This window comes from Chlorocebus sabaeus, chromosome 15 (genome assembly GCF_047675955.1).
Source record: "Chlorocebus sabaeus isolate Y175 chromosome 15, mChlSab1.0.hap1, whole genome shotgun sequence".
NCBI classification, from domain to species: Eukaryota; Metazoa; Chordata; class Mammalia; order Primates; family Cercopithecidae; genus Chlorocebus; species Chlorocebus sabaeus.
The window spans coordinates 50435879-50459786 of record NC_132918.1 but is presented as its reverse complement, the minus strand read 5'-3'; the positions used below and the strand labels follow the sequence as shown (position 1 = coordinate 50459786).

The 23908-nt window shown below is 45.2% G+C and overlaps 1 protein-coding gene across 1 annotated transcript in view; it reads left to right on the top strand.

The window, feature by feature from the left end:
- Positions 1-22968, top strand: part of CLSTN2 (calsyntenin 2) — a 646459-nt gene extending 623491 nt beyond the window's left edge. The window contains exons 10-17 of the mRNA XM_008008915.3: positions 2888-3054; positions 11511-11659; positions 13624-13841; positions 17141-17311; positions 17808-17953; positions 18080-18203; positions 18954-19138; positions 21059-22968. Coding sequence (XP_008007106.3) covers positions 2888-3054; positions 11511-11659; positions 13624-13841; positions 17141-17311; positions 17808-17953; positions 18080-18203; positions 18954-19138; positions 21059-21259 — 1361 coding nt within the window. The 3' untranslated portion in view covers positions 21260-22968. The remainder of the gene's footprint in view (positions 1-2887; positions 3055-11510; positions 11660-13623; positions 13842-17140; positions 17312-17807; positions 17954-18079; positions 18204-18953; positions 19139-21058) is intronic.
- The last annotated feature ends 940 nt before the right edge of the window (positions 22969-23908 follow it).

The following is a 23908-nucleotide window of genomic DNA, read 5'->3' as shown; positions in this document are numbered from 1 at the left end:
CTGCTGGGGCTCTCCTGGCACTGCCCTTCTCCATGCAGGGCCTTGGTCATCACCAGTCTGCTGTCAAGATAGCTGCAACAGCCGGCCTCCCATCTTCCCAGAATTGAGTCCAGGAAAGAGAGCAAGAGTTTGTTCCAGAAACTTTCAGAAGAGGAAAAATGGAAGCTTTTTATACAGAGGTTGACAATTAACTTATTTCATGATACTGGCCTCAATTTGTTCTCATGATTCTTCTGGATCAGTTCCTGTGGCTTATTGAATGCCAGGTGATGGCTTCATCCTGGGTCCCAGGTCCACCCCTCAATCAATAGCGGGTGCAGTAGGGATGGAATAATCTAATTAGCTTGAACTAAAAAGAGTCTGTCTCTGGAACTCAAGTCAATACCCTAAACTTTAGGGCTGCCTTTGCAAGAAGGAAGGAGTGAGATGGATATTGGAAAGACAACCAGTGCCCAGCACTCTGCTGATACTCAACCCACCATCTCCTTCAATTCAAGCAAACAATTACAAAACGTCTGCTATGTGCCAGGCATGGTGCAGGATGCCAGGAAATTGCAAGATGCCGGTGTTGTTGACAGGAATAAATGAGCCGACTTATGCAAAGTGCCTGTTGCAGCACTCAGCCCCTAACACTTGCTCAGTATTATCTTCATTAAAATGAATAATGTATGAGTGATCCCTGCCATCCAGGAGGGAAAGACTCAAACTAATAAATTATAACAGTGTGCACAGAGTGACAAGAGTAAGCCTGCAGGTGGCACAAAGGATAGAGATCACAAGAGGAGGGCGCAAGAGGCCCAACCCCACAAGAAGCTATAGCCCAGTGGTTCTTAACCTTGACTTCACATTCGATTCACCTGAGAAGCTTTTAAAACTCCCCATACCAATTAAGTCAGAATCCCTGGGGATGTGACCCAGCAGCAGGCATCAGTTTGTCTTTTTAAGGATCTCCAAATGATTAAAATGTGTAGCCAAGGCTAAAAACCACCACATTTTAGGCTACTGAGGACATAAACACCTACATGCAAACCATTGGCTAACAATGCCAGGTGGTGAGGGGTATGTTAAAATGAACGTTCCAAGGCTCAGGGTGGGGAGGGGGCAGTCCAGGCAGGGAGAGGGTATGCAGGGAAGGGGGCTTAGGGATAAAGGGAGACACATGGTGGGCAGAGGGGAATCATGTTCCATGAGCATCAGGAAGCAGGAGGCTTACGGGGCCTTGAAGAACTGTGAGATTTGCCTAATCTAAGCTATTTAGGGGTGGTGTCTCCGTGTAAAGAGGAATGGGTTTAAGCAAAGACATATGGGCAGACGTGGAAGGTTTATGGATCTGGATTCAAACAGGAGAGAGAGAACTGTAATTTCAACAGAAAAACCTTTTTAAAAATTATAAATATGGGGATTGGAGTAACATAGGATTAGTGGGTAAGAACTCTAAAGAGAACTCTAAAGAAAATAGGAATAGAATATGTAAGGACCATCATCCAACTACCCTCAGGGCTGACGTAGAGCACCCCAGAAAAAGCCAGCCCACCCCCAAGCTGAGGTCTAGACTTGGTTGGCACCGCGTAACTTGAAGAATAGCAGAGAAGTTGCAGGGGTGTCGTGTGTTGGAAATCTGGCCTGTAGGGAGCCAGAGAAGACTTTCACAGAAGGTGTCTCATGGCAGCACACACTGTTAGCAACTGCTGGCAGCAAAGAGGGCTGGGGAAGCTGCTGGCCAGGTGTTGCAAGAGCCAGGCATTGGGGAAGCTGAAGGAGCCACCAAGAGGGCCCACGAGAACCTGGAGGCAAAACCCAGAAGTGTGTCCTAGGAGCAAACGGAGGCCCAGAGAGCTTATGAAACCTTCCCAGGAAACTAGCAAAGCTAGAATTCAACCCAGGCCCATCTTGTCTATGTGTTGTTGTTCTTCTGTGAACAAACAGTAGTACAAGATCCAGGCTGGGAAGGTTGCTCAGAGATGGAAGGAGCCTGTGCTCAGTAAAGTCAGTGAGGAAGGTCTCCTAGGGGAGGCGAGGCTTCAAATGGACCTCAGAGATCCGATTTGGAAAAACAGGGAGAAAAGAGGAGGGAGTGGATTCCAAGCTGGCATTGCAACGCAAGCACTTGGAACACTTGCCCACGGGTAAAAGCGGACCTGAGCTCCCATAGGACTCAGCACAACCAGAGGGAGTATGACCGAAAACAGAAAGCAGGCAATAAGAGGAAAGCCAAAGATAGAAGCACAGGAATCAGGGAAGTCCTCTTATGTCAAAGGCCTTGAATTTAAGCACATGTGAAATCAACACATTGTGAGAAAGCCAGAGCTCATAAATGCAGCATTTCTAGTACTCCTCAGTCGCATGCCAAGCTCTCAGTGGAATGTAGGGAAGCAAATGCCAGCTTTGAGTTCAGAGCAGAACTAGAGCTCCAGCTCCAGTGTTTAGCTCTATGTCCTGGGGCAAGTACCTTAACATTTTTTAGTCTCAGGGCTCTGCACCCACCAGGTGAAAACAATGCCACCACATCCTTGCAGGCTTATTCAGATGAAGTCCCTGGCAGAGAGACTGGCACAAGGCAGACCTGGAGTTTAATCAATGACAGCTCCCTCCTCCCTATTTTCACTCACTAGAGCCCTCCAATCTCCTAAGACAGTGTGCCCTTGAAAATAACCTTTAAAATTCAGAAATGCCAGGATTCCTAAATCTGATGCTGCCAGGGAATGCCAGGGTATTAGCAGCATATAACTTCTTACTGAGATTCTGGCTACTGTGTTCATCACTCAGAAGGAAAAGCTCAGGATCAGGGGACAGTCAAGGTGTCTTCGGCTGCATGGCCAAGTGGTGCCTTGAGGTGCTATTTCCTGCCCAATCTCCACAGGGCAAATGACGCTGTTTGTTTTTTCAGGAGGAGAAGTCACCAAACCGCGATTTGCTCAGTTCTTTCATGGAAGCCTGGCCAGTCTCACTATCCGCCCTGGCAAAATGGAAAGCCAGAAGGTGATCTCCTGCCTGCAGGCCTGCAAGGAAGGGCTGGATATTAATTCCTTGGAAAGCCTTGGCCAAGGAATAAAGGTAAGGCAGGAGCTGGCATCACCCCCAATAAGACAGTGATTCACGATGCCCAGCCTGTGCAGTGCCAGCACGTGCTGGGAAATGGAACACGTGCTGGAACATTACACAGAAATGAGTCCATGGCAAAGGTGTGGCCACAAGATGGGGGTTCCGGGGGGGAGATTCGTAACCATGACTTCCACAATGGACTTCTGCTGCCATCTTCTGAAACTCCTAGATCAAGCCCTTGTGTATAGTCAGTCCACTACACAAAAGCAGGCACATGTTCAATATCCACCTGGAGGAAGTTGTTGTATTTCATTTGTGCATTAGTTGGCTGCTCTGTTGTTTATTTGGCTAAAGGAACTGAAGGATGCAAGGAAGCATTTCAATAGCCTAAAAAGTAAACAAAAACTTAGGACCTTGTAAAATACAAATTAAAAAGGAAAGTGAAAACCTGGGTGGGGTAGAATTAGAAAGCAGGTATGGAGGTCATTCTGTCTTACAATGTTGCTTCAAGGCCCAAGAAACATGGGCCGGCGTGGTGGCTCATGGCTCACACCTGTAGTCCCAGCACTTTGGGAGGCTGAGGCAGGTGGATCACAAAGTTGGGAGTTCGAGACCAGCCTGACCAACATGGTGAAACCTCATCTGTACTAAAAATACAAAGATTAGCCAGGCGTGGTGGCATGCACCTGTAATCCCAGGAGGCGGAGGTTGCAGTGAGCCAAGATTGCACCACTGCACTCGAGCCTGGACAATAGGGCGAGACTCTGTCATAAAAAAAAAAAGGAAGAAGGAAAAAAAAAAAACATGAACAGTTCATGATTTGTATTGTTTATACAAAACAATTTTTTTGCATGATTTGTATTGTTTATGCAAAATAGAAATATTCAAGTGATCTCAGAGAAGCAAAGCTTCTTCTGACTGAAGCTTCTCTCATTCTCTCATTTGAGAGAAGCTCCTCCTGACGGGGGCAGGGAGGGATGTGACTGACTATGGCCTCAGCAAGCACCCCGACAGCCAGGGTCACTTTCTAACCTCACCTGGACTTTCAGAGCGAGCACATGTTGGTGCCGGCCCACGAGGTCCTGAATAAAGAGCAGAGCCAGTATCACTGTAGCTCCCACTCAATCATAGTGGACCCCAGTGTGAAAAGACAGTCCCTTGGCCTCCTCTGGAAGTTGGAACAGACCAGCCCGTGCCTCCTGGAGCACAGGACAGCCCCATAAAGCACCAGCAGCTGTGAGGATTTCTGTCCTTGGTCATTTCCCCAGAGAATGTGACAAAAGCAGAGGTTTCTCAGCTGGCCTAACATCCCTGACCCAGTACTGCCCATGGGCAGCTCTGCCCTGCCCTGGGCCTGCCTCTCCCGGACAGAGAGTCACCACTCCAAGAGAAATTTCCAGATCAGTAGCCTACTGCTAGTCATACTCTGGTGCTGGGTACTCTTGGAAAAGCTGGTGGTCTGAGAATATTCTTTAAATTGCAGCCACTTCCATAATCATTCCATGGACATGCTAGTATTCTGTTATAGGCTGGGTTCTGAGATGTGAAAAGAAATGGCCTGAGGAACTCTGTGACCCAAGCAGACATTTGTAATCCAGTCGATGACTACCACAATGATTATGAACACTAACATTTACTGAGGGTCTCCCAAGTTCCAGACACTATTTGTTCTAAACGTTTTATGGGTATTGATCCCCAGAACACTCTCATGACAAAGGTACCATAAATACTCCCATTTTGTACATGAGGAACGAAAGACTGAAGGAGGTGGGAACTTGCGTAAGATCCCAGAGTTAGTGATGAGTAGATTCGGTCCCACTCCAGAGATCCAGAACCTTGGAGAATGGCAGTCTGGGAAGTCTCCTTGGATGAGGAAATGAGGCCTGAGTAGAATGTTTAAGAATAGGTAGGAACCAGCTAGGAAAAAGGCAGGGGTGGAGAGGGGATGGGAAAGAGGGAAGTCATTCCAGGCAGATCCAAAAGTGTGAGTGATGAGAGAGGGCTGAGGAATAGCACAGTATTCAATAGAACTTCAACAAAGCCAGTGTTATGAGTCCCAAACGGAAGGAGAAAAAAGTTGGAAGGTGCCAGACAGGTAGGCAGAGGCCACGTCAGAGGCCACCTATTAAACATGTTTAGGTGTTTACATGGTTTGTTTTTCTGTCAACAATAGGGAGCCACTGAACGCTCAGGCAAGGGAGCATGATCTCAGCATATGTGGGATTTAGGATGCTCACTCTGGAGACTGGGGAAGATGGGAGGAGTACAAAAGTCATAGCAAGGCAAGATGGACTTTCCAGAACAACATTTAGCATGGATTAGATACACATACTTGCTCTCAATAGCTAATCACTTGTCATTGGCGCAAGCTCAAAAGACCATCTCATATGGGAAAGGCCAGTCTTGACGTACTGTTTGTGTTGCTTCCTTAGAGTTTTGTCAACCCAGTGATGCAGAAATCTATCCTCCTAGTGTCTTCTCTTTTTCTGATTCTAAATTTACTCTTTGCATCTGTCTAGATCTTCTCTGCTCTGAACTGTTCCAGGCAGGCACAGTTTCAGGATACCGGGCACCATAGAGCAAAAACACAAAGATGCTGGGCTCAAAAGTCATGCCTTTTTAAAATTATAAATTTAAGAACCATAGCAATTTCTACAGAGTCGTCATAGCCTATGAAAAGAAGAGGTGCTAAAATAAGTGGCACAAAAAAAACTGTGGGGACTGAGGAGGCTAATCTGACTTTTCAGGACACTCCCTGTTTATAACCAAGTCACTGGAAATGATCCTTTTCCATTCCTAGGGCGTGGCTGGTAAGAACTAGAGCACCATTTGAGGAGTTAATAAGATGCCCAATTTACAGAGCACACACTGGGGGCTATTTTATGTTCATTATCCCTGCTTCTCACAACAAATTAAATACTATGACCCCATTTCAAAACTAAGGGGACTGGGGCTCAGGGATTTGTCCAAAATCAGTTCATGCTCTTTCCTCCATACCAGCAACTCAGATTAAAAGACATTCTTGCAAATCATTAAAACAAATGTCCTTCCTTTCCTGCCTCCCTTTACCCCTCATGTCATTTCTGAATAATGACTATTACTTTATTTGCCAGTTACTGCCCTCCTCCCACATCTCTGGCTGGCTGAGGGAAGTGAGGCCCTTTTGTGATTAAGGAAATTCTCTGTCTGCTCACAGGGACCAGCCCATGTTTCTTGCTTTACCTGTCTTCTGAATCATGCCTATTTATGAATATTTCTCCAGCATGTCTAGAGTCCTAAAATGGTTTAGTGGCTGCTGTATTGTATCCATACAAGATACTGTGGAATCACCACATTCCTTAGTAATACTCTGTTCTGATTTACATAGCACAACCCCTGCCAATTTGTCATCTCCATCATGTGGAAGAGTGAGAAAGAGCAAGAACTTTAGAACTAGACACTGGTAGGTTCAGATCACTGCAGGAGGAAAAAGGTTGAAGGTGCCAGAGAGTTAGGTAGAGGCCACATCAGAGGCCACCTAGTAATCATGTTTAGGTGTTTATGTATTTTTCTGTCAACTGATTATTTATTAGCTGGGTTACCTTGGGCAAGACATATTAATCCTTTAAGCCCAAATCTCTTGTGTATAAAATAATATTATTTATCTTGTAGTGATGTTGTAAGAATTTAATTATATATCTAAATATATATTTATCTATATATACTATATATTTTATATATTTAACTATATATTATATATTTTACTATATATATATAATATATCCTAGCAAACCTAATAGACTCTCAACAAATCACAGTTCCCTTTTGTGACAGAAGAACTTCTAAAGTGGCAAATCTTCATCTGGCCCCACTCACAGAAATGGTTCAGCTGAATCTGTAAGTCAGAAAAATCAGAGTCCAAATTTTGACTCTGTTATTTACTTAATATGGACTATGGGCAGGCAAGTGTCAGAGGTAGCAGCAGGGTTCCTGTCAGGTCATAGCCAGCCTGCTGTCAAGGATCAGGCCAGAGCTTTGATCAGGGACTTCCCTGATGGTCCAGCCTGCTGGGGTGCTAGAGATGCCAGTCAAACCTCTAAGAAAAGCCCCTAATAAGAAGACCATTCTGTAAGGGCTGTCTAGCATCTTCTTGGCTCAACGAAGGGCTATAGTCACTGCACAGATACCCAAGGGCGAGTGAGCAATGTCACCCTTTGCTGGGGCCCCTAGCATGCCACCATCTCCTGCCCTGGTACAGATGCAAGTACAAACAGGTCCCCTGTTTAATCAGACACCCACTCACAGAGCTGGGAATACTGCGGTAAAAAAACAAACAAACAAACAAAAAAAAAAAAAAAAAAAAAAAACACACCCAAAACCTGCTCTGGAGGTTTTATTGACCCTGCAAGAACTATGCTGCTGGCTAGGCCAGTGCCCACCTTCATGCTCTGTGGCAGACCTCCCAATGCTGTGGCACAGACCAGGGTATTAACTGGAGATCCAACACACTCTCTCTCCTGGTCTCTCTCCATGTGGCTGCAGCGGGATTGTGCCCTCTGCTGATTGCCACAGGATACTGCTTATCCGTCCCTCTAGAAGAACCTCTTGATTTTCCTATGCAGCCCTCATGTGAGGCTCAGAGACCAGCCTCCACTGCAGACCTGTCATCTACCTCATGCTTTTCATGTGCTAGACCCTGCAGTGATGCTGAGGAAGTCAGTAGCCCCTGCCCTTGAGGTGCTCACCATCTGCTGGAGGATGCAGACAGACGGACACACAGATAGTAACAGCACAAGACTGCTACAGGAGGATGGTGCAGGGGACAAGGCTGGAGAAGAGGGGCAGAAAAACCTTTTAAAACATAGATGGTATTTGTAGAACAAGGACCTTGAGTCTTCTCAAATCTGAAACTGATGACTTGCGAATACTTCAGAACTAATCATGACTCACTAGCGTGAGGCAGCTCCAGGGATAAGCACTCTAAGCTGGTGAGGCCTTCCAGGCAAGAGAGATGCCAACTCAGACACTGACTGTGGCATCAACCATGCCTATGCCTGGGGGCTCCAGGGTCTAGCACCAGAGAGTGGTGCTCATGGCCAGATGTCAGGCTCAGAGAGACAGCGCTCCTCAGGACTTGGAAGGACAGAAGAGAATTGTGTCACAAGGACACAAGTGCAGTGAAGGCTGGGGCACAAAGACTCAGTGCTGGCATAATTACAATGGTAAGAATGATCATCCAAACTATCATATATTTAATATCTTGTAAGTGCTAGAAACTTTATATATATATATATATAATTTCATTTAAGACCCACACAGGTAGATATTCATTTCACCATTATTTAAACGAGGAAATGAAGTCTCAGAGGGGAAAGGAAATACTCCAAAATGGTACTTTGTACTAGAACTGGAATATTACAGTCCACAAAGCCCACGCTCTTTGAAAGATGCCTTATGACCTTGGGGAAGTGAGAATCAGGCCTGGGAAGTGCTAAATTTTCCCAAACAGGCTAAGCTGTTACAGTAGCATATGATCCCCAAACCTCAAGCCTCACTGGCTTAACATGACAAGTTTAGTTTTCTCCTATACTCAGCCAGGGAGGTGGGGTGGGGTTTCTGCATAGAATGCTGCAAGCCACTGAAGTGGAGGAAAAAAAGAGGCTCGAGCATCTTACAGGGTTTTTCACTGCCTCAGCTCAGAAGTGCGACACCTCACTTCCTCTCCTGCCCATTGGCCAGAGGTAGTCATGTGACTCTGGCCACCTGTGGCACAAGGTGGCTGAGAAGTGTAGCCTCCACAATGCCCAGGAAGGAAAGGAGAACAGGGTTTGGTGAGTACTGATAATGACTCCCACAGAGCTTCACTAAAAAGACAAGTAAAAGAAAGAAGTCCCTTTGGGGAGTGACAGGAGATGACAGTGAGTACAATGTAGGCTGGAGACCCTTCACTCATTCATCTTACAGGGTCTTTTAGAACACTAAGGCTAAGTTCTGGGATTCAGGGATAAGAGGCTCATTCAGAGGTAAGAGGATACAATCTCTGTGCTCATGGGCTACTGTCCACTGTACTATATAGTGGTGTTACCATTTTGTAAGTGCTATAGGAGAAAGGCACCAAAGCCCAGTGGGAACCAAGATGAGAGAAGCTGGGAGGCCTTATGAGTAGGTAACAATGAAACACTCATGTGATGATTGAAGGTGACAAAGATTGAGCTATCAATCCTATTGGCTAGGGGACACCATGCAAGGGATTTAGGTGGTTCAGTGTCACCAATAGTGCTCAAGAGACATCCAACTCCTGTTTCAGTCCAGACACAGAACAGAACACCCTTATAAAGACATTCAAGTCAGATCAGGGAAAAGTTAATATACATTTTTCCTTAAACCTATGAAAAGATATACTCAGCTCCTCATACTAAGAAAAATACACATTAAAACTACACTAAGATGGCATTTATCATTTATCAGATTGGCAAAAGTCCTGATATCTGATGGCATACTGTGTTGCTGAGGAATTGCATTCATACCCTGGTGGAAGGAGTATGCATTGATATAATCTCTAGCAATGGAGAAGTTGGCAGCATTTCTCCAAGTTAAAAGTGCATATACTCTTTGACCTAGGAATTTCACTTGTAGTGATGTATCCTACAGATGTGTTTGCAGAAGATTATTTATTCTAACATTGTCAGTAAAAGTTTGGAAATAACCCAAATGTCCATATTAGGAAACTGGTTTTAAAGATTACAGTTTATCTATACAATGGAATACTTATACAGCTACTAAAAATGAATAAGGAAGCTTGTCATGTATTGATACAGAAAAAGCTCCAAGATATGAGCCAAGTAAAAAATAAAGTGTGATACATTATGTAATGAGATAGTTTTGATACAAGAAAGAAGAAAAATGGAAATCTATATTCACTGATTATATATTTATAAGAATGAGTATAACTGTCAGGATAAGCTAAGTTATGCTACAGTAACAAATTATTTAATATCTAAGTGGCTTATACAACAACATTTTATTTATTGCTCATGCTTCATGTCCATTATAGATTGGCTGCAGCTCTGATCCATACCTCCCTCACTGTGAGATGCAAGCTGATGGACCAGTCCCTAATGGAATGTTGCCAGTTTCATGGCAGAGAGAAAGGGATGTTGCAAACCATGAACTGGTTATTAAATCTTCCATAGGGTATGAATCAAACAATATTTCTGCCCACATTTAGCTGACCAAGCAAGTAACATGACCACTGCTGAGTGCAACAGGGCAAAAATGTATATCCTGCAGGGAAGGGTACCATAAGTCATATGATCAAGCTTATTAACAATAGGGCAGACATGTATAAGTCTCTCACGGGAGGGGAAGCAACTAATTGTGAACAATAATGCAATTTACCACTAAGAAACTAACATAATAATGAGTACTTGTGGGATGTGACTGTGGAAACTGAGTGGATGGGAGATAGAAATAAGATAGCTACTTTTCACCTAGCACATGTGTACATTTGAACCATGTGAATATATTAACTATTCAAAAGAGTAAATAATTTTAAGTTAGGTAGCTACTTAAAAAAGATCCATGTCTCCATTTCCTGTGCCATGAGCATTCAATATATAATCTGAATTCACAGATATGTTTCTGATATTTTACTGATAGCATTTCCTAATAATTCTTGCTCAGAAGTGTGTCAAAGTCAGTAATTCAGGGCAGTACAAAGGCAGTTTCCCCTGCCTCATTCCAAGAAGAGTAACTGCCGTGGGGACATGGAGAAGGCAAGAGTCTATGTCCAGCTTGAGTACCCAAGTGACTCAGTGGGGAGAATCGCCACTACATGGCCTTTAGCAAGTGTGGGATACCAGGGACTTGGGATGAAATGGATAGATAACAAACAGGGCTGCTGGCAGATGTGTAAGCAGCAGGTGAGTGCAACTCATGGGAAACCAGTGTGTAACACTTGAAAAGCAAGAAAAAAAATTAGATCTGAGAGAGAAAGAAAACCATTAACTGAAAAATGAACTTGAAGGTTGGAAGCTAAGAAGATAGGGCATGGGTCAGAAAATGGAGTGCAAGATGAATTTGGGGAGCAGTTCAAGGCCAAAGACAAAGACAGCAAAAGGAGTCAACACCCAAGTTCTGAATGGTCCAGACCACCCGGTAGCACAGAGCATGGGCTACTGTTCGCCAAGGGCTGGGCTGTGAGAGCACCGTGGCTGGGTTTTCAATATTCAATCCTGTGGCTCAGACCAATATTAGCAGGCACAGTTCCTGGAAAGACTTCATAGGAGAGGGCCACAAAGCCCACCAGAGAGTAGGAGGAACTGCTTGAGAGTTTAAACACTATCATTTGTACACACAAATGGGTCACTGGCAGATGCTCTAGAGGTGTTTATGGTGACCTTTGGTGCCCTGTATGGACAGGAAGTGCTCCCATAAAACCATGTACATCCTGACCATTCTCTTCCATGATGCTCACTTTTGTCTTCCAGTATCACTTCAACCCCTCGCAGTCCATCCTGGTGATGGAAGGTGATGACATTGGGAACATTAACCGTGCTCTCCAGAAAGTCTCCTACATCAACTCCAGGCAGTTCCCGACAGCGGGTGTGCGGCGCCTCAAAGTCTCCTCCAAAGTCCAGTGAGTGGACACTGATCAGCCTGGGGCCAACTGAGGCAGCAGGGTTGGTCCCTTGGGAATGTTCCATTGCAAAACAGGATTTGCCTTTCTTCAGCTGTCCCGAACTTCTGCTATTCCTATGAGGATGCTTCAATGGATCTGTGTTCTTGTTTTCTTCTTAAGCAAGATGTTCTGCTGTTTTACCACCTTGAATCCACCTTTCTCTATTTTACCGTTTCTTATCTAATGCCTTACTGCTTTCTATAAATTCTCAGAGAGCTGGGAATTTGAAGTGATCGGGGTATGGGTTTGAAGTGTTCTGATTTAAGGGCACAGTGCCTGGTACATAGGAAGTGCTTGACAAATGTTTATTAAATTGAATTAAGTTAACCAACCCAGCTATGTAGAGTTCCTAAATCCCGTAGGTATGCCAGAAAAACAGAAGGCATGGGTCTTGTTTCCAGAGATCAGAGTTAAATGAGAGGATTACTGAAGCCTTTGGATAACTCACTCACTGGCCTATCAAATCACTTCTCAGCCAAAGTGGCTACCTTGGAGGGCTGCTAGGAGGGGGATCCCAGAAAAATTCCTGGAAGGTGGAGGTGCAGTCATGCAGCACCTAGAGTTGGGAGAAGGACTCAGAAAGAGAGGAACAAGGATGGGAAGGATGGGTCTGCTGACTGCCACATTGTTGGAGCCTGAGACAGGTGCCAGAAAAAAGCCTGTAGATGGTGGTTACATTCAATAGTTCTGGAACAATGGAGGAGTGCTCCACCATTACAGGCTTAGGGGTAGGAAGCAGGTACCTCCAGGTCAGTGCCACATTAGAGTTAAGATGAGAGAACAAACTGGCCTATGTCCTGCCGAGACCAGCCTTCTGCAAACTGAAGAAAGGTGACGAGTGCTGTGGGGCTGGCCTGGCACAAGCGGGAGAAAACTGGGAAGAGGAGGAGGCCACCACAGTTCCCACATTTCACCCACCCACAGAAGAGGATAGAGTAGCTCAGCATGGCATCCATCCAGACTATCCTTTCCTCGGGAACTGTCCCAAGGCATGTAAGGTGATGGCTGTCACCAGCTGAACCCCACTCCCAGAGCATCTGCCTGGCTCTGGGGTCCCCCATTTTAACCTACATCTAGATGACCAGGGGAGAGGGCTAATGACATAATGCCCCCATGAGGTCTGACGAGAGGTTCAAATCAACCACTGTTTACTGAGCTCAAACCATGATGCAAGCTCTGGTCAGCTTCTTTTCTATACATGTCTGCATTTAATCCTTTACTGTAGGACAAAATTATTGTTATCCCCATTGTATAGATGAAGAAACTGAGGTTCACAGGAGTTGAGTGCCTTGTCCACATTTACCCAGCCCAGAAGTGTCAGAACCAGGCCATGGATCCTTGTCTGTCTCAGACCTCACTCTTGTGGTCACACCATTTCTGCCTCCCAGATAATTGTGTGGCAGTGTATCAGGAGAAAGGAGGGTGAATATGATAGCACTTTGCTCTTACACCTAGTAAAGGCACACGTGTGTGATATCCACATAGAGTCATATCATATAAGCTGAGGCAGGAGAGTTTAGCCCTGGGGTCTCAATTAGTAAGATGGTTGTAACCGACCAGGTAACAATTTGCTTACCAAATACTAAAGCATGTAACAAGCAGTTGCTATCTAATTAATGTTGCCATTGATTACTTTGTTAAAGGATGATGAAAGGTTTCATAGTTATGTGTTGCACGTATAGAAAATTCCCATTTCTCTCAGGAGCCAATTTTTCAAGTCCCTGGATCACTAGTGGTTTTGATTATAATGTTTGATTATAATGTTTTGATTATAATTTGAATGTCTGTTGACATCCTCAGAGACTCTTAGGCAGTCAGGATGCCTGGTTAAGAACTGGAGGTGGCAACCCCTTATTCCTGGCTGTATGACAGATGGTTTAATTGTTTGCTCATCAGTGCCATGACTGAGGCTGTTTTCCCAGGTGCTTTGGGGAAGACGTATGCATCAGTATCCCCGAGGTAGACGCCTATGTGATGGTCCTGCAGGCCATCGAGCCCCAGATCACCCTCCGGGGCACAGACCACTTCTGGAGACCTGCTGCTCAGTTTGAAAGTGCCAGGGGAGTGACCCTCTTTCCCGATATCAAGATTGTGAGCACCTTCGCCAAAACTGAGGCCCCCGGGGATGTGAAAACCACAGGTACAGGTGCATTTGAGTTTGTGGGGAGGGTGGACCTTAATTTTTTTACAACCATGAAAACATACTTCAGAACAACAGCATTGTTCATGTAATGTATACATGGCATAAATGTATACATGGCAGCATAATGTAATATAGCAAAACAGACAAAGAGCTATAAACAAACGAAAAGAATATGAGGGGAATGGATGGTTTAGCAATGAGGGATATGAGGTTGGAGGCAATGCATTTGTGCTAAATGGTAAGTGAAAAAAATGCAAGACACAAAGTTACATAGTACTTACAGATAGAATGATCTCAACCATTTAAGAAAAAAAAAAAATAGAAAAATGCCAAGGACACACACCCTATGCTAACAGGGTTATTCTATGCTAACGGTTATTCTTTGAGAAGCATAGTGAGAGCCAATTTGTTTCTGCTTCCCTTCCCTTTCTGCAATTGCAAAAATGTTCTATAGTGGGCATATATTATTCTGATAATCAGAAGAAAAGCTAAAGACATATAAAGAAAAAATATAGCTGCATCTTTATATATACACCATAAAAGTTAGGTCTCATTCAGTAATATTACTGTAAGCTCTCAGAAAACTTTTAAGTTGTTATTTCCAACAACTTCATTATTGGAAAAGTTTTTCAGTGAAAGAGGAGTAATTTGAATTATCTACCAAAGGGAAACAGTTACACTGAAAGCTATAGTATATGATGCGGGACGGGAGGAGAAGAGAAGGAAGGAAACTGGGAAAGGAGCAAGGGAGGGAGGGAGGGAAGAAAACCTCCCTTTTGTTACTCTGAGGGATGGGGGAAATATAAATTTAAGAAGTGTCCTTTGCTGCCTCTTCCAAGAGAATATTTTCAACTCTCCCCTCCCCCTCCAAAAGCCACTGCTAATGATGTGCTGGTGCCTCTGGTCCTGAGTCCCTGAAGAGTTGCTGTTCTAATAATCCTAACTACCTATTGACTTAAACCACCCTGGTCCCTAGTGAACGGGGTACTCAAGAGACAGCCCTTCTTAGCTCATAAAAAATAGATGGTGTTTTACCACCTGTCCGGGCAGGGCAGTTCCCTAGTCACAGACCAACGTTCATTAGGTTGTGTGATCGTCCCTCTTCCCCTGTTCTCATTTGTGGCTAAAATCAGACAGAAATAAAGAAGAGCCTCTGACTTCAGTGGTTGCGGGCCATGACCCAAGTGTCTGGATTTGCTACATCTGACACCAGCAAACAGGCAATGCAGGGAAGAGCAATTATCTGGGTTCACATTTCATCTTCTGTTTATGAGAGGTACAGGCAGAGCACATAGTCAAGTGTCCAAGGGCTATTATTAGTGCCTTTAAATTTTTACTCCTATTGTTGTTGGAATGGTCATTATTACAGATATCTTAAACAAGTAGGATAATGGCATTTGCCACCAGGCCTCAGTGACTGGCTTCAGCATCATCTGCTGCCCCCATTGACACTCTTTATGCTGTCAATACCAAAGACAGGAGGTTCCCCCAACATGCACACACACACACACACACACACACACACACACACACCCCACGCTCTGTTAGTTCACACCTCTGCTCTGCTATCTGGCTGGAAGGTCCCTTTCCTTCCCTATCCCTTGATTCCTGGCAAATAACTCTGCCTTCAGCACCTCCCCAAGTAGGCTCTCCCACCACCACCATTCTGACACTCCCAACTGCTGGTGCTTCCCTCAGCACACACTTTTTAGCCCTTGGTGGTGATTTCCTGTTTATTAAACCAGACCAGGAGACCCCGAGGGCTCATCCATGGCCGCTTTGCCTCTGGGTCCCTGAACCCAGCACACTCCCTTCTACACAGTGGGAATCCAGGAAACTGCAGATGGAAGATAATACCCATGGTGAGAGAGCCATGAGAAAATGGCAGCCGTGACACACTCCCTACCTCAGGGAGCTCTCAGTCAGCCACAGTGGGAGGTAGGAGCAAGGGCAATATGACCAGACCTGACAAGAAGCCAGCAAAAAGCCTGGAAACTGTGAGAAGGCCATTTGAAATAAAGATGCACATACAGCATTGCTAATTATAGACCCTGTCTTAAGCATATGTTATTGTGCTTTTAGATTTTGCTGATTATACATGAAACCATTATTATTGATAAGTATTTAAAAATTAAGATAAAGAAATTATGTATAATAATATATAATATATACCTAGTGAGAGCAAAAATATTTTTGGTATCATTTAAAAACTTAAAAGATAATTATTTAAAATAATCCATCTTTAGTGAATTTTTTAAATTTCTATTTTAATAAGTGTTTTATAACACACAAAGTATATTTAGTCCACTTTATGAATAAACAAATATACTTATTTAAATTATCTCTCTTCACAAGTTTTTCAGTAAAGGAGTGCAAGATCAAAACCACTTGAAGACAACTAGCCTATCATCAGTGAGATGGGGATAGTAATAGTACTCCCTTTAATGTCTATTAGGATTATATTTCCACATGCCTGGCACATAGCACATACTTCATAAATACCAATCACCTTTTTAAGATGGGATTTTAATTTAGGACTGCCAAACTCTGCCCGGCATTCAAATACTCACACATTTCTTTGGGAAATTTGGCATCATACAATTAGGCAAGGACAACTTGACTGACCAACATGCTAATGTGCTCCCCTTGGAGCACATTAATTATATTAATTTATCAAATATTGATAATTGGTTATATCATATTGACTTGATTATTAATTAATGATTCAGCTCCATTTGAGCAAGATTTAGTAATAACTACTCCATGCTAGTTCCTGGGTTAGACACTAAGGATTCAATCATAAAAAGATAGTGCTTCTGCCCTTCAGAATCTCAGGTGGTTGGGGAGACAGACACATTAGGACCACACAGAGAAAGCTATGAGAGCATGGTGGAAGGCCACTTATCTCTTCCCAAATGAGAGCTATTGCTTATTGAGCACCTACAATGTGCATTAGATACTGTTTTCAATCATCTCAAGACTCTTGCCTTCCTTACAGGTGAGGAAACTGAGTGGTACGTAGTTCCTCTAACACTATGCAGCTTCTCAGCGGCAGAGCTGGTATTCAAATCACATCTTTTGGCTACAGTATTTATGCTCTTCCCACTAATTCATGCTACGCAACCTCAGGGCCGCCTGGACATCTGAGCAGTCAATGTGGTATTTGGGATCACACAGACACTGTTCCTGACCCAGCCTTAACCTGGGGTGCAATAACAGAGGAGGGAGATGATTAGCAAGGACTGTTTTCTGAGCTGTCCTTCACGCCTGCATTTCCCGTGTCTGTCTTCCTACAGCCCCCAAATCAGAAGTCTTAGAGGAAATGCTTCATAACTTAGATTTCTGTGATATTTTGGTGATTGGAGGGGACTTGGACCCAAGGCAGGAGTGCTTAGAGCTCAACCACAGTGAGCTCCACCAACGACACCTGGACGCCACTAATTCTACTGCAGGCTACTCCATCTACGGTAAGGCCACACTCAACCCCCTTTGCCCCAAGGGTGTCCTCTTAGAATGTCCTTGTCCAGGGAGACATGAGTGAGACTGCACCTGTGAAGGAGCACTGTGAAGCCCCAGGGACCAGCTGGAGATCCTTGGCCTCAAGCATGGATTTCTAGACCCTCCTCTGGCAAGTTACTCAAGCATCTTGGGGACCAGTCCCACATTCCCACTCCTGGGGAATTCTTCTGTAGAAGCTGGGTGGATGCCTTCTCTTACAATGTTTGATTTCAGCAACTGTCACAGCAACATCTGGAAGATTGAGGCAGTCTGTATGGAAAGCTTGTACATCAGTGTAATTTTGGCCCCTTAGAGTTTCTGCACATTGTCTGCCCAACGTATCTTGAGCTCTTACCCTCAACAAATTTACAAGACCTGCGAGGTCTCGTACCACAAGCCCCAGCCTGTCTCTTCTCTTCCTCCTCCTCTTCTGCTTCTGATGACAGGTGTGGTCTCTTGGCACAGGTGTGGGCTCCATGAGCCGTTATGAGCAGGTGCTACATCACATCCGCTACCGCCACTGGCGTCCAGCTTCCCTTGAGGCCCGGCGTTTCCGGATTAAGTGCTCAGAACTCAATGGGCGCTACACTAGCAATGAATTCAACCTGGAGGTGAGTGGGTCCTGCCATTGTTAGGGAAGCCAAGGCTCACCCATTCCCTCATCATTCATTCAGAACTGCTGTAACTGGCTCACCTGCCACTCCTGGGTCAATAGCACCTCTACCCACTCTTCCCAGGTCAGCGTCCTCCATGAAGACAGAGTCTCAGATAAGGAGCATGTCAACCACCTGATTGTGCAGCCTCCCTTCCTCCAGTCTGTCCATCATCCTGAGTCCCGGAGTAGCATCCGGCGCAGTTCAGGTAGGGTGCCCAAGAGGAGGGACCCTCAGGACACAGGTGGTCATTGTGACTCAAGACTATCTACTCAACAGACAGTTATGTTGTAGCAAACATAGGTGCCCAGAACTGAGGGAGGGAACCCAGCAATGGAGAAAATGTGCCCTGGCTCTGAGACACTCACACCCTCAATAGGCAGTCAATAGGTAAACAAGAAGTTACACAACACACATAATAGCAGAGGTCACTACAAAGGGCTGGGACAAAATTTCAGGCCCAACTCAAAACTATGTCCAGGATGAAGCTTTCCATGAGCCCTTTACACACACACACACGTATGCACCATATTGCAAAGTCCTCTGCCTACATTTCTGTTTGAGCATTTGGCATATTGTGTTACCATCTGGTGGGCACTTGTATCTGTTTCTACTAAACTCTACCGTGCTTGGCTCTGTGGAAATTTCTTTATAATTTGAGGGGTAAAGCCAGGAATAAAAGAGAATTTGCATTTAATGAACACCTATACTGTGCCTATGTGGAAACTTACAGATTAATTTAATTTACACCTATTACTCATAGGATAGGAATTATTATGTCCATTATAGAGGTGATGAAAATGAAACCCAGACAGGGTAAGGTGCTGCTCTAGAGTTCTACAGCTGGAAAGTGGTAGGGCAGACTTTATCCTATGCATGGATGTTTCATTCATGCTCCCTCACAAGAATGAGCTAGGCCTTTGTTCGCCATGTCATGGGAGTTTCTTCCTTGTTCCAGTGGTCCCAAGCATTGCCACGGTGGTCATCATCATCTCCGTGTGCATGCTTGTGTTTGTCGTGGCCATGGGTGTGTACCGGGTCCGGATCGCCCACCAGCACTTCATCCAGGAAACTGAGGCTGCCAAGGAATCTGAGATGGACTGGGACGATTCTGCGCTGACTATCACAGTCAACCCCATGGAGGTGATCCCCATGCAGGGCTGGGAGTTCTGGGTGGGGCGCTTCTCCCTCCACCCAGCTCAACCCTTCCTATGCCTAAAGCTGCCCCATACCCCCGCCTTCTGGAAGCCCTGCCCCATCTAGTCCAGCTCCACTGGTTCTTCCTGCCTCTGAGCTCCTCTAGCCCTCTCAACCTGAACAGACCATACCTTCCCACCAACTACATTCTCTGATTTAAAATGTATTCATTGCTCTTACCCCACAAACAGAACCAGAAATTTTGTTAAGGCAAGCAAACACCACGAGGTGGCTATGCCTCGTTTCCCCCACAGTATTTAGCTCAGAGCCAACTAACCCTTAGGGACTCAGTACTGAAGTTTTGATTAACTAACAGTGCAAATTAGATGGCTTTGCTCCATACTGCCTGAAGAGTTCACTCAAAGGCTTGGAACAGATTAAAAGAAAAATATAGCAGCAATGCCTGCCATTTATTGAGCCTCCATTATGCCAGATACTGTATAGAGTGCTCTATATACACCACCTCATTGAATCTTCCAAAATCCTATAAAATAGGAGTTATCATCTTCATTTACCAAGGTGAAAACCAACTAAGAAAAAAAGTAACATACTCAAATTAACCCCGCCAATAGTCAAATTTAAGGATGTCTGATTCTAAAGTCCATATCTTTCCAATTAGCCAACAGCCCCCAGAATCTATCCATGAGTGTCAAGCGAAGCCCTCTACATCATGCCCTTTGCCCATGGGTTCTGGGTGATGGTAGACGCAGGCTTAGAAAAGGTAGGGGAAGATGATTATCCCAGCCTGGTCCCCAGTTTCCACCTCAGCTGGCCTCACACTCCAGTTTCAGAGGCAGTGTGCTGATGTGGCTCGGTTTCTCCAAGCATGTGCTGTAGGTAAAGTGCTGAGCTCAGTGCTATACAGACTCCAGGATTTCCACCTTCAAAGAGTTGAGACTGGAGTCTAGAAAACAAGACCAGTATACCTGGAGTGGTCTGAGGACAAGGCAAGAGTGTGCCTAACAAGGGCCAACCTTGTGATGTCAAAAGTCAATGAGCTTGAGGAGGAAAAGCCTTCAGGACTGCAACAATTAGGGAAGATTCCTTGGAGGAGGTTGGCCTGGGGGAGGCCTTGAAGAGTGGGTAGGATTTGGGTAGAAGGTAGGAGGTAAAAGACAATTCCCAAGAAGTGTCAGGGGAGGGGGTGGGTAGCCAAGCAAGGAGAAACAACTTTTATGACCTGGTTCATCAACACAGAACATAAATCCAGAAATAAAATTTTGCTGGAATTATCCAAAAGCTGGAGTGAGGGGGAATTGGACTGGAAAGGAAGGGGTACAGCCTGAGGACACAGTCAGGGGGTGAGCAGCAAGCATGGAAAGTGAGGACCAATAAATTTGTCCTTTCCAAAGGAATATTTTTGAGGGGAAGCATAACTGAGTCTTTGCTTAAAATGCCTTCTGCTCCCAGGGACATTGCATGCACACTTGGAAAAGAGACACAAGATCAAATGCCATCCTCTCACTGAGAAGCAAACACTAAGGCTTGCTTCTTAGAAGCAAACACTAAGCTCCATTTAAATAGGCTCCAGAAATGCCTGAAAATAAGCCTTGGCCTGAAAGGTTCAGTAAATGATGGATAGGATTGGCTTCAATGTCCAGCCCATCATTTATACCCAACAGTCTACCTTGAGTTCATGCTTTGGAATTTGCTGCTATTTCAGGCTTTTGCCTTGAACCTTCTAGCTTCCTTTTTATCAGAAGACTTCCCTTCCAGGAAGTCTGTGTCCAGGCTGAAGAGTTTGGCACTAAGAGAAGAAATTCCAAGGGGCCCTAAATGTTTCCTTAATGGATGGAGAAACATAAGCTCCAAAGTGGCCTCTGTTCAGCCCCTGACGAGCATTTCCTTTCTCTCCTTGATATCCAGAAGCATGAAGGACCAGGGCACGGGGAAGATGAGACTGAGGGAGAAGAGGAGGAAGAAGCAGAGGAAGACATGAGCTCCAGCAGTGGCTCTGATGACAGCGAAGAGGAGGAGGAGGAGGAAGGGACGGGCAGAGGCAGACATGGGCAGAATGGAGCCAGGCAAGCCCAGCTGGAGTGGGACGACTCCACCCTCCCCTACTAGCACCCAGGGATCTGCTGCCCGGCCCACATGTCCCTTTTGTAAACCCTAACCCAATGTATGCCTATGTCTATCATACCTCACCTCTGATGTCTGTGACACGTCTGGGAAGGCCTTCTCCAGCTTCCTGGAGCCCACCCTTTAAGCCTTGGGGACTCCCTGTGTCTCATCCATGGGGAAGTTCCAAGAAGCCCAGCATGGCCATCAGTGGGGACTTCAGGGTAGACTTTGTCCTGTAGCCCCCACTTCTGCCCTAAGCTCCCCAGCATCCTGTCTACCTGTCTGCGGAGTCTGCCTTTGCTTTTTCCTGCAGGGAAGAAGGTCCACCTTTGTGTCACTCACCTCCCCAGGCTCAGAGTCCCCAAGGCCCTGGGGTTCCAACTCACTGTGCGTCTCCTCCACACAGACCAGCAGGTCCTCCTATGCTGACTCCAGGTTGCTTCACACAGGGAAGGTGGTTGGAGCTTCACACACCTAAGGTCTTAGTGCTTAACAGTTTAAAGGAAAGTCCTTGTTGAGGCAGAACTAAGTTCACAGGGAAAGGTACACACATTCTCTCTCTCTCTCTCTCTCTCTCTCTAGTTCCCCAGCTTGGAGAGCCTTTCCCTTTGCTTCTTTCTGAGGCCACATAAGCTTAGAAGAAAAGTCCTAAACCAAGAATAGGTCCTTGGCCACAAACAGGGCCTGATCCCCCATCAGAGCTATCTGAGCCTGCCTGCCTGGGCACCTGCTGCAACCCTGCAGCTACCCTGCCAGGGGCACTCACCACACAGAACCACAGGGCCCGGGAGGCATTCCACACAGGCACTGCCCCAGGCGATAGCCACAAGCCTAGAGCCAGGAAGCAGAAGGAAATGCTAACGAGATCACACACAGGCTTCATGGTGGGTGCGGTGGGGGTGGCTGGGCTCTCCCAGGACAGAGGGGACCCTGAGGTTGGCAAGGCTCTCCCCACTCAGCCTCATGGTCCCTTATCTCCTATTTTACACTATTTTCCCTCTTGAGAAAATACGCGCTTTCCGGATGTATTAGAAATGCACGAGCTCCACCAAGTCTACAATGAAAGTTTGAAATTTAACTGCAAGGAATTAGAAGCATATTTGCAATCATTGCAGCTTCTTCTTTCTTCTGCTCATAAAAGGAGGAACACTTTAGATAGAGGGCAAATATATCTGAAAACCTAATTTCTTTCTTTTTTTGATAAGGAAATCTTTTCCATCTCCATCCTAACATGCACAACCCGTGAAGAGAATTGTTTCTATAGTAACTGGTCTGCAATCTTTTGTGGCCAAGAGAATAGCAGGCAAGAATTAGGGCCATGACAGAATTTCCACGAAGCTCTGAGAACATGTTTGTTTCGAATGTCTCAGGTTCCTCTTTGTCCTCAATGTGTACGATCTGTCCCCATCCTTCACTCCTCCCAAAGCTCACACCAATTGGTTTGGCACAGGCACGGAGCTGGTCCCTAGTTAAGTGGCATTTATGTTTACAAAAAAAATAGTTCAGAATATCAGCCTTTTTCATTGTGTCATCAAAACAGCTTAAGAAGGGGACTACTGCCAATGTCCTCTAGTCTGACCTCCACCCAGGGAGGACCCATGGCAGGCCTTTTCAACTTTCTGATTCATGAGAATGACCTTGTGCAGCTTTTCTCACCTCCTAAAATGTTTTCTGTATCTGTTCCTTCCTTTGGACCTCACAACAAATCCTGTGAAGTAACTGAGACATCTGTTGTTAGACACATTTTTGTGATGAGTAAACTGAGGCTTGGTGATTCTATGTCTTGTTCAGAGTCGTTAAAATGTATAGACAAGCCCAGACTCCCCAGTTCCACTCCTGGTCCAGGATTCTACTTAGGGGTCATAGGTATGCACCTAACAGACACTGCTGCAAACCTACTATGTGCTAAGCATTCTACCAACGGCTGTGAGAAAAAGAAAAGCTGAATAAGATGAGCTCCTCCCCAACAGAGGACTTTATATTTGCAGAGGGGAAATAAACAGGCCTAAAAATCACACAAGAGGCAAATGAAGGGAAAGAGGAGAAGTCACAGGAGAGGAAGGATGTGGTCACAAACTTAACCAGTGCTCTTGTTTTCCCCTCCTTAGGGAAAAACACCAGGAGAAGCTGGGGTTTTGTATTCATTGGATGGAAATAGATATTTCTCCTGGGAATTCTCCCAGCCAGATAGCCCTTTTCTATTAGGCTGTGTCTGTCCATCCACAAGAGGAAAGTCTGTAGGACTGATTAGTTTTCACGATCCCATTTAAATTAAAAAAAAAAAAATCTTTAGTTGGGCATTTAGGAGCTACTGAATTCTCCCAAAATTGTGGCAGCAAAAAGAACTCTTCATATGCTTAAAACCCATTCCTTTTGAATTCAATTTTGATTTTCAATATTTAAGTCTAGTTTTGTGAGAACGCTTTTCTCTTTGCTCAGTCTTTTCGGTCTGGTTGGGTAGGGAAGGTGCTCCTCATGCTCTCTGGGTGGCTGCCTTATTCATAGTTGAGAGAGCTGTTAGGTAAAATCTTTATATGTTTTGGGGTTTTTTGGTAGGGGGGTAGCAGGTAAAAGTGGCCCATGGCTAGGGCAGCAAAGATGAATAATTTGAGGAAGCATTTGGTTAGTGGACTCATTTGCAGAGAAACAGTG